Below are 14923 nucleotides of genomic sequence, written 5' to 3'. Positions count from 1 at the left end.
CCGCTTCATGGGATGACCCCGGGTTCAAGTGTTATGGGACAGGAGAAAAATGCATGAAGCGGACAAAGTATTCCAGCTGAGGCCTGACTAGTGAGGAGCACAGGGGAACTACTACTTCTCGTGATTTGGAAGTAATACTTCTGTTAATGCATCCCAAAATAGCATTTGCCCTTTTTGCAGCCGCATCGCGTTGCTGGCTCATGTTTAGCCCGTTGTCCACAATTTCTCTGAGGTCTTTTTCTGTTCTGCTGAGCCACGTATTCCCCGTCATGTACTGATGCATTTGGTTGCTTTTTCCCATGTGGAGGACTTGGCACTTGTCCTTACGGAATCTCATTTTCTTGCTTTGAGCTCAGTGTTCAAGTTTATAAAAATCGCACTGGATCTTCATTCTATCGTCTGCAAATGTGATTATCTTTCCTTGTATTTCCTCATCTGAATCATTAATAACGATGTTGAAGAGCTCTGGGTCCAGGACTGAACCCTGCGGCACCCCAACAGTTACCTCCATCCAGTTTCAGAAGGTGCCATTGATGAGCAACCTCCAAAGGGTCCAATTTAGCAACCAATTTTGGATCCACCTAATCGTCTTTCATCTATCTATTGCTAGTTTGCTTCACAGGCTGTCGTGGGGAGAGTTTTGCTAAAGTCCAGGTAGATTATGTCCACAGTGTTCCCTCTGTCCATCTGGGAGGTTACTCAGGCAAAAAATGAAATTAGTCTGACAGGATTTATTTTTGATAAATCCATGTTGGCATTTATTAATCACTGCATTTTCTGGGTAGAGACCTGTTCTCCCCTGCAGAGGAAGGCAGGACACGCTCCAATGGAGCAAAGCTCAGGGAGCCAAGATTTAGGGTGGATGCCAGGAAGCACTTCCTGACAGTCAGGACCCCAAGGGTGTGGGATGGGCTTCCACAGGGGGTCACTGAGGCCCCATCAGTGCGGGTGTTCAAGGACAGGCTGGACATGCACATGGTGGGCTTGTCGTGAGCGGAGCTGGCTGGAGCCGGGGGTCAGACTAGATGGTCCGGGAGGCCCCTTCTGACTTGCTGTTTCTGTTTCTATGCTTGCAGACTGATTTTTAAATAATTTTCTCCAGAATTTTTGTTGTGTCTCCAGCCCATGCAACACTGCCATCCAAAGAACTTGCTTGGAGGAGAGGCCCAGGTCTTTGGTGGGGGACCTTGGTCCCGGTGCCATGACGAGCGCGGCTGGTGAAGAAGCCAGCAGGCCATTGTGTGGGGTGAGGTGGAGCAGGACGTGCCGTCCTCCAGACCCTGTGATGGAGACTCTTGGTGGGGGCGGGCGGGGGGGGAGGCAGGCCCTTGGGTCAGGGAGCTGCCATCCCGTGCTCCTTGGGCTGGCAGGCTGCACCCTCCCAGCGATGGGCCTGGGGCCCCCCCATAGTGGTCACAGCATCCAGTAGGCCTCCTGGTCCCAGGCGGGCCGCGGGGTCTGGGCCGCTCTCAGTGACGGCCCCTTCCTTTTTCTGTCCTAAGCCAAGCGATCCTCGCCGACGTGACCCTTTCCCACAAGGAGGCTGCTCCAACCCGGCCCTTTTCTCGCACTTGCGATTCCGCCATCTTCTACCCCCTCCCGGCCGCACGGTGCTCTCGCGGGGGCGCAGCGACCTCAGGGCGCGCTGGCACCCCAGGCATGCGTAATGGGAGCGTGCGTGTGGCAGCTCGGGCTTCGTTTCCTTTCCTCAGGACGCCCAGCGCCCTTTCCCCGGAAGGCGTGGTGCCCGCCTTCCCCTCGAGATGTCTGCCATCAGCGCCGGATCGCTTCCCGAGCCGGCCACCACCAGCTCAGACCCACCAGCCTGTCCTTGCAGTTGGGGGCGCTGGCCCCCGCGGGCGCTGCCCCCCTCTGGCTTAGCTGGCTCACGGTTGCCGTTGGACGCCCGTCTCCCAGGCTTGCAGGGACCCCCCCGCAGCGCCTCATGCTCCCCCCTCGTCTTGACCAGCCTCGCTTCGCGGCTCACTCGCCTCCCCATCAGTTGCGGCGAAGTGGGAAGGTACCAGCAACGAAGGCCCCACGGCTGGCGTCCCGCCACTGGGAGAACTTGCCGTTTACTTCCACTCCTGCTCAGCAGCTGCTCGCTGAGGCGCTTCTTATTCTGTGACCAATGAGGCTGCTTGGTGGCGGACGTCCCCAAAAGCCCTCGGGCAGTCCAGGTAAGCGGTGTCTACTAAATCGTCCCCGGCACGCTCGGAAAGCTCCGCAGGATCCCTGAGGCAGGGCCTACCTCTGGAGACGCGGTGAGGGTGCCTTCGCAGCGGGGACCGTTCTTCTCTGAGCTCACTAATTTCATCTCCAATTCTGCTTTCACCCAATTTGCCCAGAATAGATGTCAAACTAAGCGGATCCCCTCAGATTCCACCTGAAGAACTGGTGTCATGTCGGCCATTCTCTGGTCCTCGGGACCAGAGGCTGATCTTACAGACATGGTACCCATGGTGTTCAAAGAGTCACCAAATTCATCCCCGAGTCCTTCAAGATCCTGCCTGGGCCGGGTGACTTGCTGACTTCCCGCTGGTCCAGGGGTTGAGAACTTGGTCCTCCCTCACCAGAGTTCGTCCCGGTTCTTCGGGCCCCCGAAAGCACCGATTCAGGAGTGGGGCCCCGCCAACCGTCCCCGGTGGCCGGTGGCCTCCTCCTCCTGGCGATGACAGAGCCCACGAGGCCCTCCCTCATGCCTCACCGCCTGCTTGCATTTCCTCTGGGCATGCTCGGGCGCCTTCCCCCACTTGTGCAGGACCCCCACCTTTGGCAGGGAGACCTTTTCCCGCCGTAGCTTCCTCGACGGCACTGTCAGCTGCCCAGGGACCCCTTGGGCTTCTGCTCCCGCCCTGCCCCTCTTTATACGCTTCCGCTGAGCATCTCCTGTCCTGGTTTCGAGCAGACCTCCAGTCCTCCCAAGGAAGTCATTCCACTGGACCGCGCCTCCTTGCCACCCGTCCCCTCATTTCGGAGAAAGTCCCTCTTCTGAAGAGAAAAGCGACCGCGCCGGCCATCCCTGGCAAACCCCCACGCCAATCCGTTCTGCAGCAGACCATGCTTCCACTGGGCTCCACAGTACGCGCCTCTCGAGCCCACCCAGGACCAAGCGCAGGGCTGCCGCCCCTCCGGCCGCTTCCACGCCCAGCTGCTGAGCACACGTGCAGGAGGACGCACTTGCTAACGGCCCGGAAAGGGGCGGGGTCGTCCAAAATGGTCCCGACGCTGCAGGACGCGGCCGCTGGCTCCCCGTCGCCGGGACGTGCCCTGCAAGACTCGCGGGGCCCTCCCCGCCGCCCCACAGGGCCCTCTGCAGCAGGGCTGCGGAGACGCTTGCGGGGGGTCCCGCCCTGCAGCCGGCTCCCTGGCTGCCGGGGGTGGGGGGCAGCAGGCGGTCCGGCCGCAACTCCGCGCAGGTGTGTTCCTCCCCTGCTCTCTGCCCCACTGTGCAGCCACGGGTGGGACGGGCAGCACCCAGCGTCTGCAGCTCCACCACACGAGGTGCCGACCCGTTCCGTGATGTGGCCAAGATGATGTTTAAACACTAGAGTTGGATACAACTAAATTTCAATGGCTTTGTCTTGCTTTTGGAGCACTCCATTAGTTATATTGCTTTTGCTCTTTTATTTTGGTTTTGGTTAATTTACTTATGATTTTACTGTTAATGATCCTTTATAATTGCACATTGCCGAGTCGTGTTTTGTACCATTTTATTCTGTCTGTGGATTTTAATCTGACGTAAGCCGCCCAGAAAGCCTGTCGCTAGCGGGGCAGCATTTAAACCGAATGAATAAATAAGTGAGCGAAGAAGCCAGGGGGCAGAGCACTTCTGGACCCCCGTTCACTGAGCTGAGAAGAGAAGGGGACGGCAAAATGAGGAAAGGGGACACAGGAGGAAGGCGCTCCGCTCCGCCGTGCCCGGAGTGGCCAGGGACTGCCTTCACTGCCCAAACCCCGCTAAGTAAATCTGAATTTGGCTCCTGGCAGGTGAGTGAAGTTGCAGTGCAAAGGGCTTCCCCCGTAGAAGCGCCCTAAGCATAACAGGAAATAAATGAAATAAACCGCATGGCTGCAGAGCAAGGAAGGTGGATGGAACGAATGCTCGGATGCATCCCTCACGGGGGCGGCCTCCCCTCCCCTCGCCTCGCACTTCTCACTCCAGCCAGGCGTGCTCGCCTCCGACGCCCCGCCGGCCTCCTTGGGCAAGGCGACCTGCCCTCCCTTCCCGCTGATGCCAGAGCGCAGGACGCGGAATGATCAGCCCAGGTTCAGGCTGGACATCAGGAAGAGCTTCCTCACTGCTGGAGCAAGATGCCAGTGGGACCAGCTGCCTGGGGAGGCGGGGGGCTCTCCCACACCAGAGGCATTCATTCTTGTTGTGAGCCGTCCCGAGGCTTTGTTGTGATGGGGGCGGCATAAAAATGTTTTAAATAAATAAATAAGGTGAAGCTGGGCAGCCACCTGAGTGGGATGGGGTAACTGGTGTCCTGCAACAGCAGGGGGTGGACTTGATGGCCTTCCTGGCCCCTCCCAGCTCTCCTGTTCTACAATTCCATGATCCCACAACTCATTTCTCCGACGTTGCGTTCACCTTGTCCCATCCTCCAGAAAGGAAGACTGCGCAAAATGGAGTGCATTGCCGTGCGTGTTACCTCTCCGGGTGCTCTCTGGAGAGGCACCCCCCACACCCCACGCAGTGCCTTTTAAAGTCATGTTCACAAATCCACGTGCACTTTGCACGCGCCCTAACGCAAGTGCTGTGTCGTGCCGGCAGCTCAGGCACGGAGTGACTCCCGCATGGAAACTGGGCGCAGAAGCCCCTGGCCGACCGCTCCGGCACGGACTCCCCCCCCCCCGCCTTCCCCAGAGCCACCCCTCGCGGGATGGCAGCATCCCCGGGGAGACTGGCCTCGGGGGCAGCCAGGGCGGGGAGATTCCTGGGGGCTGCGGCCCTGCCCCCCCCCCCGCAGCGCCTCCGAGCGAGCCCCTTCCCGCTTTCCAGAGACGGCAGCCCTTCCACCGGGACGCGCTTCGGCCTCCCCATCCGCTAATTATAGACAGTTGGTGAAGCGGAGGCGCTGCCCCTCCTCCCTCCCGTTAAGCGACACCTAATTAGCGGTGGCTGGTGCGCCATCCGTGCCAGGGCTGCCGCAGCGCCGCCCCGCGCGGGCTCGTTAACCTTTCGCTCGCCTGCCAGCAAGAGGCTCGGCAGGCTGGCGAGAGGGAGCGGCTCCCCGGCCGAGACCCCCGGGAAGGGAAGCCGCTCCGCTCGCCGGGACCGGATTCCGGCCGGGTGCTTGCCTACCGCCAAAGGGGTGGCGTGGGGGAGGGCGGGGGCGGAGAAGAGACGTGCTCTCCCTCCCTCCCTCTCTCCGGAGCAGGCCGCCTCTGGAGCCCGTCGCCTTACGCACGAGTAGCAGTCCAAACACCCTGCGCGCGTGTGGATGCGCTGCCTCCGAGGCGAGGAGGCTGCCGGTGCTCCCGCTGGTCTGAGCGCCGAGCAGAAAGGGAGCGGCCTCCCCAGCAGGCATCGTGCACCCCCGCTTGCCGCAGACACGTCCCCCACCAGGGTCCCCCCCACGCCGCCCCGCGGGAGGGCCTCACCATGCCCTGGGGTCTGGGCAGGGCACCTCAGCCCCGCTTCGTGCACGGCCTCCCCCCCCAGCAGCTCGACGCAACCGCCCCACACCTGCCTCCCCATGCCGTGCGCCACGTGCGCCAAGCGCCACTGCTCCCCCCAGCACACCGCAGGCTCACAAGCGCCCTCCTCCCCACAGGGCCACGTGCCCACCCTGGGCCGGCCACGGGGGCCGTCCTCACCCCCGCAGAGCAGAGCAGTGCCCAGGGCCACAGCCGGGCCCTAGCGCCCCCCACGCCCCGGGACCCCCCAGCCCTGCTCCACGCTCTTCCGGCGGTGGGCACGCAAGACTGGCTGGACTGGCCGCCCTCCGGCTCGCCCAGGCAAACATACGGGGGCCGAGCGATCAGAAGCCCCGGGCCCACCCCGCCCCTTCAGGCCCCGGGACCTGGTGCTGCCCCCCCGCGTGGCGGGAGGCGCCCCCTGGCCTCGGGCTCGGTGGCAAAGCGAGCGGCAGAGGCCGGGTGGGAGGCCGGCCGGCCCGACTGAGCTTCCAGCCTGCAGCGCAGCCTCCGTGCCTTCGCGCGCCAGAAGAGGCCTCCTTGCAAGAGCAACCTGGAGACTACGGAACGGCTCCCCGCACAGACACAGCACTCCTCGAATGCGCCCGTCGTGCGTGCCAGGAACCCCGTGTGCCCTTCGGTCAACTACAGCGACGCCCCAGCTGCGCCTGGCCTGCGATCGATCGCGCCCGGCCCCACAAGGGCTCCCGAGAAAAGGGCCGCGGGCCGCCTGCACCGACCGTCTGCAGGCAAAGGGGGCGTGTGCCCAGCGCTGCGTTCAAATGAGCTTTCCCATTTAATGCTAATTCCAGGCAGAACTTGACTGACGAGCTGAGCAAAACCAGTCCAGATAAGGGAACGGCCGAAGAAGCGCGAGTGACCGCGCTGCCATGGCAGGAAGGCGGTCCTCTGTGCGGCTGCAGCAGTGCCAGGAGCCACGACCGGACCGCGGCCACTCGCCCCCCTTCGAAGGGCGGCAGCCAACAGGCGAGAGGCAGCGAGGCGAGGGGCGCCCGCCATGCCCGGCCCTCCCTGGTGCTGGGAAGCACAAGGGTCCCACTGAACCGCGCGGGACCTCTGTTGGTGGCCCGGGAGCCCGCCAACCCTCGTCTTAGGGGGACGAGGCCGGAGCCCCAGGAGGCTCTCGTGGCCTCGGAGGAGCAGAGCGGCGCTGCCTCGCACGCGGGGGCACTGGGGCCTGCTGCCCCCACGCCAGTGGCCGGCGGGACGGGCGGGAAGATGCAGTACTGACCTCGGACATCTGCGGGAAGAGGCTGATGGCCAGGGGCAGGGCCAGGCCGAAGGCCGCGAGGCACACGACGCTCTGCACGGGGAGCACCATCCGGGGCCGCGACCGCAGCAGTGCCGTCCTGCAAGGAGGAGCAGTGGTGAGAGCCGGCAGCCGGACCCGCCCCCGCCAGCCCTGCTGGGGCTCTGTCCGCCGGGAAGGCGAGCGGGCCAGGCACGCGGCGGGTCCCCGTCAGGCTGCTGCCCAGCCTCCTCAAGGCAGACAAGCAGAAGCCCATCGGAGGGGGGCGGCAGGGGAAGCGTGGCGGCCGGGCTCCTGCTGGGGAGCGCCTGGGTCTGGGCCCCCCGAGCCAGCCTGGGGGCTCGAGCGGCTGCTGGCCCCTGCCCGTGTTCTCACCAGCCCCCAACCGGGCCTTCGGGCTGCCTCTAGGGGCCCCCCACTGCCCCCCCAGGCTGCTCCTTGTACCCAGAATGCCAGGCAGGCCCCGCGCCCCCCCCCCACCTGCCTCCTCTCCCGCCCGCCCGCGGTAGGTGGCTCAGCAAGGACAGCGCGGGGAGTGCCACCACTCCCATCCGCCCCCGCGCTGCCCCCAGCCCAGCTCACACCTTCCCCTCCCTGGTCGCTGGAGCGCCAGCGCTGTGGGCAGAGTCTGGCTGACGGTCAGGGAGTGGTGCCCCCCCCCGGCCATAGGGTCACCCCGGAGCTGGTGCGGGAGTCAGGCCAGACGCGAGGAAGCCCCTTCGCGGGGGAAGGTGGGCTGCACCTCTGCAAGCCGCAGCGTGGCCGCCGAGCGGGAAGGCCAGAAGCCGAGCCCCCCTTCCGCAGGGAGCCTGCCCCTCCTCAGGCAGGAGGCCCCGCACACCGCTGCCGGGGGCGCAAGCGAGTGCGGCCCCCGACTGCAGGAACTCGGCCGTGAACTAGAGGCTCGTGGCCTGCTCCAGCTTTGCCGGCTTCCCCGCGGCAGCCCCTGCCACCAGGTTTTTGGGATGGAGAGGCACGCTGAGGCCTCGGGCAGGCCAGGCGCCTGGGGGCTCCAGCGGGCTGCGCAGAGTGCGGCCGCTGCTGCAGGGACCCCTCGGGGCCGCCTCTGCCCGGCCACGCTGCAGCCGAGCTCGGCGCCCACTGGCCACTCGGCCCGGAGGCGAGCCGACCCAGAGCCCTGCCCCAGCAGCCCCGAACCTCCGGGGCTCGTCCGGGGCCTCCGTGCAGCAAGACGCAGATCCAGCGGAGCCTGCGCTGAGGAGCGCGCCCGCCGGGGCTGCCTGGAAGCCACGCTGGCGCTGTCACACGCCCCCCTGCCCCCCCTCGGAGGCTGCACCCTCTTAATGACGGCCCCGCTGGGCTCTCACAATCACCACAAGGGAACGAGACCAATTTAGCGTGTTCACTGGTGCGGCTCCCAGGTGCGACTTCCGCCATGGGTGTTTTAAACTCAGACCAGTTCAAATTACAATGGATATAGCCTCCTAATTAAGAGAAGTTATGGCCTGATTTAAAGAAAAAGCCTTAATTAACACATGAAGTGCAATGTCTTAATTGGGACTCAGATCCTAGCATTTGCAAAGTTCAGCCTAAAGGACTCACAATTAGCCGCAAGGGCCGCTCGCTCCTCTCGTCAGATCTTTGCTCTCCAAATCACAGCAAGCCAAAAAGTGCCACCGAGCAAAGGGAGCGGTCCCGGGGGGCGCCCCCCTCCCCTTGTTTTCTCCGGCATGCGGAGCTAAAAGGCGTTTCTTTGTGAACAGACTTCATTGTTTTGAGCTCAAGAAAAGCCGGGCAGCCTGAACGCAAACCGCGGGTCGGGATCCCACCGTTTGATGGAAACACAATCGCAGCCGACTCGCCGCAGGCCAGCAGAAACGACAAATGAACCGGGAACGGCCCCTTCCCCGGCGCGACCCCGACGGAGACAGCGGCGTCTCCGTGCAGCCGGGCAAGAGCGCCCCCTCGCCGCCAGGGCCTGTACGGCGGCTCCATGGGGCAGGTGGACCACGAAGGCCCGACCCGGGCCACTAACGCAGAGGGGCAGCGGCACCAGCAAGGAGTTGACATCACCCGCGGGCGCCTCCCCTCCCCTGCCCTGCCCTGCGGGGCGTCACAGTCAGGCAGAGCTCAGCAAGGGACCAGGCCGTCAGCAGGATATTTTTGCTGCAGCCCAGAGGGGCCGGCCAGCAGTGGGGAGCGCAGAGTTGGGACGCTGCTTGGGCTTGGGAAAAGACACCCTGGGGAGTGGCGGAGGACGGAAGAAGCCGGGCAGAGCCCTGGCAGGTGCGCCTTGCAGGTGTCCTCCAAGGACCCGCCCAAGGCTGAACTCCTGGGAGACCGTGACGGCTCGGAGTGGCCCCCGGACGTGGCTCTTCCGGACACCCACTCCAGCCAGACCCTTTCCATAAGGCGTCCAACTTGAGTGCCACCACCCTGCCTCACCCACGTGGTCGGGACCCTCCTGGATTTCCCCGCTGCTTCTCCTGCCTTTTCTCCTATGGCCAACAGTCCATTCGAGAGGAAAGACGGAAGAGCTGCAAGGTGCCCGTATCCCTCGACCCCCCCCCATTTGAAAACACCCAGGAAAACTAGCCCATGGAGACAAAGGGCCAGAGCGCCGAAGGTCGTGAGGACGGCCGCCCTCTTTGCGCGACTTCCCCAGTCGACCTGGCAGCGGTGGTGCCCACAAGGGGCCGGCACAGCACGGGGGGGGGGGGGCTCCAGCAGCTTGCGGGCACCATGGGCCAGCTCCGCTGCAGGGACATTCCTGTGTGCGGCCGCTGCTGCACGAGCCCCAAATGGTCCGGGACCTGGGACCCGGGACCCAGTGCCAGGCCAGGAAGAGGAACGCCGGAAGCCCCGATGGCAGGGAGTCGGCAGGCGAGCTGTGGAGCTGGCCCCTTCTTGGCCACGGCGCCAATTCGGGCCAGGCTTCCCCTCGGGGGGGGGGAGCTCCCCCCCAGGGCTTTCCCTTCCCCTTGCCGTCCCCCCGAAGGGCAGCAAAAGACCCACTTCGGCCTGGGGACAGCGGGCTCTGCATTGAGCCCGTCTCTCCTGTTCACTTTAAGCACGATCTTCAGTCCGGCACTCGCGGAGGAAGGGAGGCCTAGAAGCCTTTTTGGTGGGATCTTTGCTGCCTGAGCACTCTGGACTGCGACGCAGAGGAACTCTGGAGTGTCTGGCTGGCACCATGCGTGGGCGGGGAAGCAGGATAAACACATTAGCGCTGAGGAGATAAACGCACCTTCTTGGGACCGAGCAAAATCCGAAATGCGAGGCAGTGGGGGCATCGCGGTGCGGCTGCCTCAGTGTCCGCCCAGGCCCCCGCCTCTGCCGTGGAGGCTGCTGCGGCACGGCGGGGGTGACCGGCCGGCCCTCCCTTTGCAGCCACTTCCTCCATTTACACTGCTCGGCTTGCACCCGGATCCGCACTGGCGCCGTGCTGCGCTGCGCGGCTCTGCACACCAGGAGAGCGTGAAGCAGCGCTTCCCCACGTGGACCGCCACCCGGCCACGCGCCACCAGCGCCTTCTCCTGGCAGGCCGTGGGCCTTCTCTTGCGCTGCCCCACTGCAGCTCCGGGTGGAGAGAGGCCGGGCTGGCCAGGTAACTCTGAAGCTGCTGTGCATGATGCGCACACCCAGAGAGGAAGACCCCGGCCTCCGCTCGTTCACAAACATGGCACACACACACAAGGCGAGGTAGACGGCGCACCTGCTGTGCAGACACCGCGTGTCACGGAGCCTGCAAATACACCTTCATTCAACTCTCAGCACATTGTTGATTAGTGGTTCAAATTTTGCATAATGTGGCAGCTGCTGCCACATTCTCAGGAGGTTCTGCAAAGTCTTCCATATGGAAGTTGCTCTCAGAACTCCAAAAGAGTTATCGGGTTTTGTGCTCCAGAACAGCGTTTGCCTCGAGAAGGTGTGAGATGCTAAACTAAATATGACAGGAGCTAACCGGAGCCTCCTAAACTGACAGATCCAGGGCGGGGTGGGAGAGTGTCATGTTTATATTAAACAGAGCTGCCACTGATGCTTCTAACCCATGTCAGTGGGAGGATAAAAGGGGTGCAAAAGATGGGAGCAGAAAGGAGTGGGGGGCCCATTCAGGGCCCTTCTAACCGGGAACCGCATGGCCCCTGTCACGGGTTGTGTTGCGCCACCGCAGAGTGTGCGCTCGGCACACAACTCAGTGCACAGAAGCAGCACAGTGACCTAAACTGCAGGGAAAAGGCTGGGCACCCCCCCCCCAAGCCATATGGGACTCAACTCGGAGAGATCCTGTGGAAATTCGTCTTGGGCAAACGGTCCACAGGCAACACACGAGCATTCCCTCATTCCCCAGTTCTTCCACAGCTGCGTTCCCCAGATGGAAGCCTTCCAAGCCCGCCTCCCCACCTCAGCCCCACCGGCTCGCTCCTTCGGGCTCTTTGCCAGCACGTTTCTTCAGTCCCCGGGGCAGCCCCCTTCCGCGAAATAAGCATTAGAAGGAGAAGAGCGAGGAGCGCCCAGAAAAACCTTCCGCACGTGCGGATGAGCATGGGGGCCGCAGCCAGGGAGCACGCGTGGCCGACCCGCCCCGAGCAAAGGGGGGGGGCCCGCCACATGCGCCATCAGCTGGCCCGGGCAGCACGGGGCTGGGGAGCGGTGGGCGGGATCAGGCGCTGGAGGGCCCGCACGGCCTGCCCCTTCCGCTGGGGCCTGCGCCAAGCCCTGGCTGGCTCGGAGCTGGCGCTGCCAGGCGCCCGCATCAAGGCAGCTGCTCAAAATAGCTGCCACTCGGCTGGCTGGACGATCCCACCAAGGGTCCTACCAGCAGGGGGGCCCCAAGCCCGGGGGAGAGAAGCCCCCAGTGGGAGGGGGGGCAGGGAAGGCGTGCCAGAGCCGGAGCGCTCGGCAGGAGGGGAGAGTGGGAAAGCGCAGGAGAGGCAGGGCGGCGAGGCGGCGGGAGCGCGCCGGCGGAGAGTGGCGAGGCAGGGCTGACGCGAGCAGGGCCTGGATCCCAGCAGAAGTGCGAGCGATCCACAGGACTCGCCGGACCCCCGGGGCCTGGGGGAGCCGTGCCGCTCTCCCTCGGCGGGGCCCCGGGCACCGGATCCAGGCCTCTCACAGCTGGCCCCACGGAGGCCCGCACCGCCGCTCCTGCCGGGCTACACGTCCCCAGCCCCCAAACGCCCGGGGACGCTGGCAGGCGCTCTGGCCCGGGCCCGGGAGGCGCAAGAGCGCCACGGCCCAGCCGAGAGCGCCTCCCGCCCCCGCGTGGCACGTTCTGGCACGGAGGCCGTGCGAGGAGGCCCGGCTCCTCCTCCCGCAGGCTGCCGACTGGCTCTTTGTTTCAAACTTCTGCCAGTCAGCTAATTAGGGAAATGTAATTAAAACACATTTGAAACGAGAGGGCTCGGCAATTATCTTTTCTTCAGGCTTTCCGCAGAGGTTCGAACTGCACAGCCTGTTGTGCTCCCGTCAGTCGGGAGAAGGGAACACGATGTTTCTGCACGGCCCACGGCCCAACGTCCGGCACCAGCCGCCCCACACCGCCCCAGGCTGGCTGCCGGGCGGTGCCGCTGCGGGACGGCTGGGCCCGGGGGAGGCCGTGCAGGGGCGAGGGGGTCCCGAGGCAGATGCGCGACGGGCTGCCTCCGCTGGAATCGGGGGCATGCAACAGCCCCCCGCTGCCCAGGCAACGCCCAGCATGCGGAAAGGCGCGAAGCGACCGGATGCTGGGTGGCCCAGAGCCTGGCAGGAGGGGGCTGATCCCAAGGGGCCCCCACCCCAGGAGATGGGCTGGCCCCAGCAGCGCCGCCCGCCCCTTGCGCGGCTGCGCAGCTCTGCACCGCAGTTCCCTGTATGCATGGCTGCGGCCACGCTCTGCCAGCCCGGGCAGCTTGCCCGGGCAGGCGGAGGCTTCCCCCCGGCTCCCTTTGCTCTCGCCAGCCCGCCGAAAGGGCCCTCTCCGCATCTCGTGCCTGCAACCAACTGGGAAAGCCAGGCCAAGGCGAGGTGCAGCGAGCGCAGGGGGAGGGTCGGGGCCAGAGCGTGCCGGTGGGAGGGGCCCTCGGACAGGGAGGGGGTCTGGGGAGGGCATCTCTGCAGGGGTGTCGAGGTCTGGCTGCTTCCAGGGCCACGGGCAAGCCCCCCGTGCTCCAGCAGCACCAGCCGGCCCACCCGGGAAGGGCGGCCTGTGGGGGCCACGTCCACCCCGCCCGCCGGCTTGTCGCTTCTGGATCCCCGGCCGCGCAAGGGGCCCCGAAGGCAGAGGCCGGGGGTGCTCGGGTCCCTGCAGCTTCCTGGGTTCCCCCGGCCCCAACCGTGCCGGCCAGCCCACGCCCGCCCCTCCGCCCGCAGGGGCCATTACGGGGGGGGGGGGGGGCCTCGCGCAACCGCCCGCCCACACTTACTTCTCCAGGAGAGACATGATGATGGGGGGCAGCACCAGGATGGGCATCGGCAGCACCACGCGCGTCAGCGCCGTCTCGAGCAGCGCCTGCGGGGGAAGCGGGGGGCAGTTTCACGCCAACTGCCCGTGGCCGGCCAACAGGTCGCGCTGCTGCCTCTCGGGCCCGGGGCAAATGCTTCTGCGGAGGGCTCCTTCGCAGGGTGCCCGAACTCCACGGCAACGTGGGGGGGGTGTTTCTCCGGGATGATCCCGCTGGCAGCTGCGCCTGGGAAGGGGCTGGCCAGGCCCGGACGGGCCGCGGGCACCGCGAGCGCCACACGCAGGCTCTTGCCGCGTGCCAGAAGGCCGTTCTCGAAGGGCTGCCGAGCCAGGCTGCCGAGCGCTGCCCCCCTCGCCTGGCACCGGGGCCACATCACGGCGGGCGAGCCCGGGGACGGGCGGCAGAGCACGCTGGGACACTCGTGCCCGGGGACGTCCCATGAATGCAGGGCTGGCAGAGTGGATCCCCGGCCAGCCACCAGAAACGCCACCCCGGGGAGGGCAGGAGGGCCTGCTCCCCCTCAGGCACGGGCATGCGCTCCCTTCGCTGCGGCTTGCCAGGTGCCCCCGCCGGCTCAGAACCGCACAGCAACCTGCTCGCGGCTGCTGGGCACAGACACACAACCCCACCCCGCCCCGTCCCGCACCACACATACATGTCTGGCTGCCACCCGGGACGATCCCACGACGTTCCCGTCCTTGTCCAGGACGTCGATCCCCTCCTCCAGTTCCGTGTGCCGCATCAGGACGACGTTGCAAATATTGGCGCTCGCTGTGAAGGGGAGGACATGGCTGCTGCCAGGAAGGCCCGGCCTGCTTTGGCCCCGAACTCACCGTGCGTTCCGCCTCAAACACGCTGGCCGCGCGAGCCCCTGGCCCCAGCCCTGCTGCCTGCCTAGAGCCGGCTCCGGAAGCATCCACGCTGCTCAGCCCCAGCCCCAGCCCCAGCTCCAGCAGAGGCAGCGCTGGCCAGGGGCCGGCTCTTGAGGGCCCCTTTCCTCCAGGGAAAGACGCCTGCGAAACCGCTTGCACAGACCGGGATGCTGGGGAGAGCAATCCTCCGGGAACCCAGAGAGCCGCCTCACCTCCCTGGGCCCGCCCTTCCCACACGGCAGCCCCTGCGGACGCCACGCTTGTCCCTTCGAGGGGAGTGCCGCACGGGAGCGGGTCGGGGTCCCTGACGCAGGCGCCTGTTCCCCGGGGACCCCCCACCCTCAGAGGAGACCCTGTGCCAGAGGGCGGGCGGCACCAGCCCTGCGGCTCCCATAAGGCTCCCCAGCCTCGCCTCGGCCGGCCCGGCCAGTGGCGATCCGGGCAATCGGGGGGTTACATTGCAAATGAACAGCCTGCCCGGGGCTCTGAGGCTGGGGCGGGGGCGCCCCAGAAGGACCAGGCAGCCAAGAGCAGGAGGAGGGCCAGGGCCCCGGCACTTAAGCACAAGTGGCAGAGCCAGAGCATTAACTGGAGGCCGAACAAATCGATGACCGGCCCTCTGCTCAGCCTCCACTCTTGACACCTCGGCACAGCCGTGGAGCGACCCGAGAGCGAGCCCCCAGCCCCCAGCCCCCACCCCCGAGTGCGGGTGGCCAGGCCCTGCGGGCCCCACC

General features: G+C 65.6%; 1 protein-coding gene across 1 annotated transcript in view; it reads right to left on the bottom strand.

The window, feature by feature from the left end:
- The window catches only part of SFXN5 (sideroflexin 5), a 74360-nt gene that overhangs the window by 6075 nt on the left and 53362 nt on the right, over window positions 1-14923 (bottom strand). Inside the window, exons 11-13 of the mRNA XM_044429525.1 lie at window positions 13973-14088; window positions 13279-13364; window positions 6896-7013 (exon numbers count right to left, since the gene is read on the bottom strand). Coding sequence (XP_044285460.1) covers window positions 6896-7013; window positions 13279-13364; window positions 13973-14088 — 320 coding nt within the window. The remainder of the gene's footprint in view (window positions 1-6895; window positions 7014-13278; window positions 13365-13972; window positions 14089-14923) is intronic.

This window comes from Varanus komodoensis, unplaced genomic scaffold (genome assembly GCF_004798865.1).
Source record: "Varanus komodoensis strain SLA01 unplaced genomic scaffold, ASM479886v1 scaffold2, whole genome shotgun sequence".
In the NCBI taxonomy this organism is placed as follows: domain Eukaryota; kingdom Metazoa; phylum Chordata; class Lepidosauria; order Squamata; family Varanidae; genus Varanus; species Varanus komodoensis.
The sequence above is the reverse complement of the archived record's forward strand: the minus strand, read 5'-3'. Positions and strand labels throughout refer to the sequence as shown.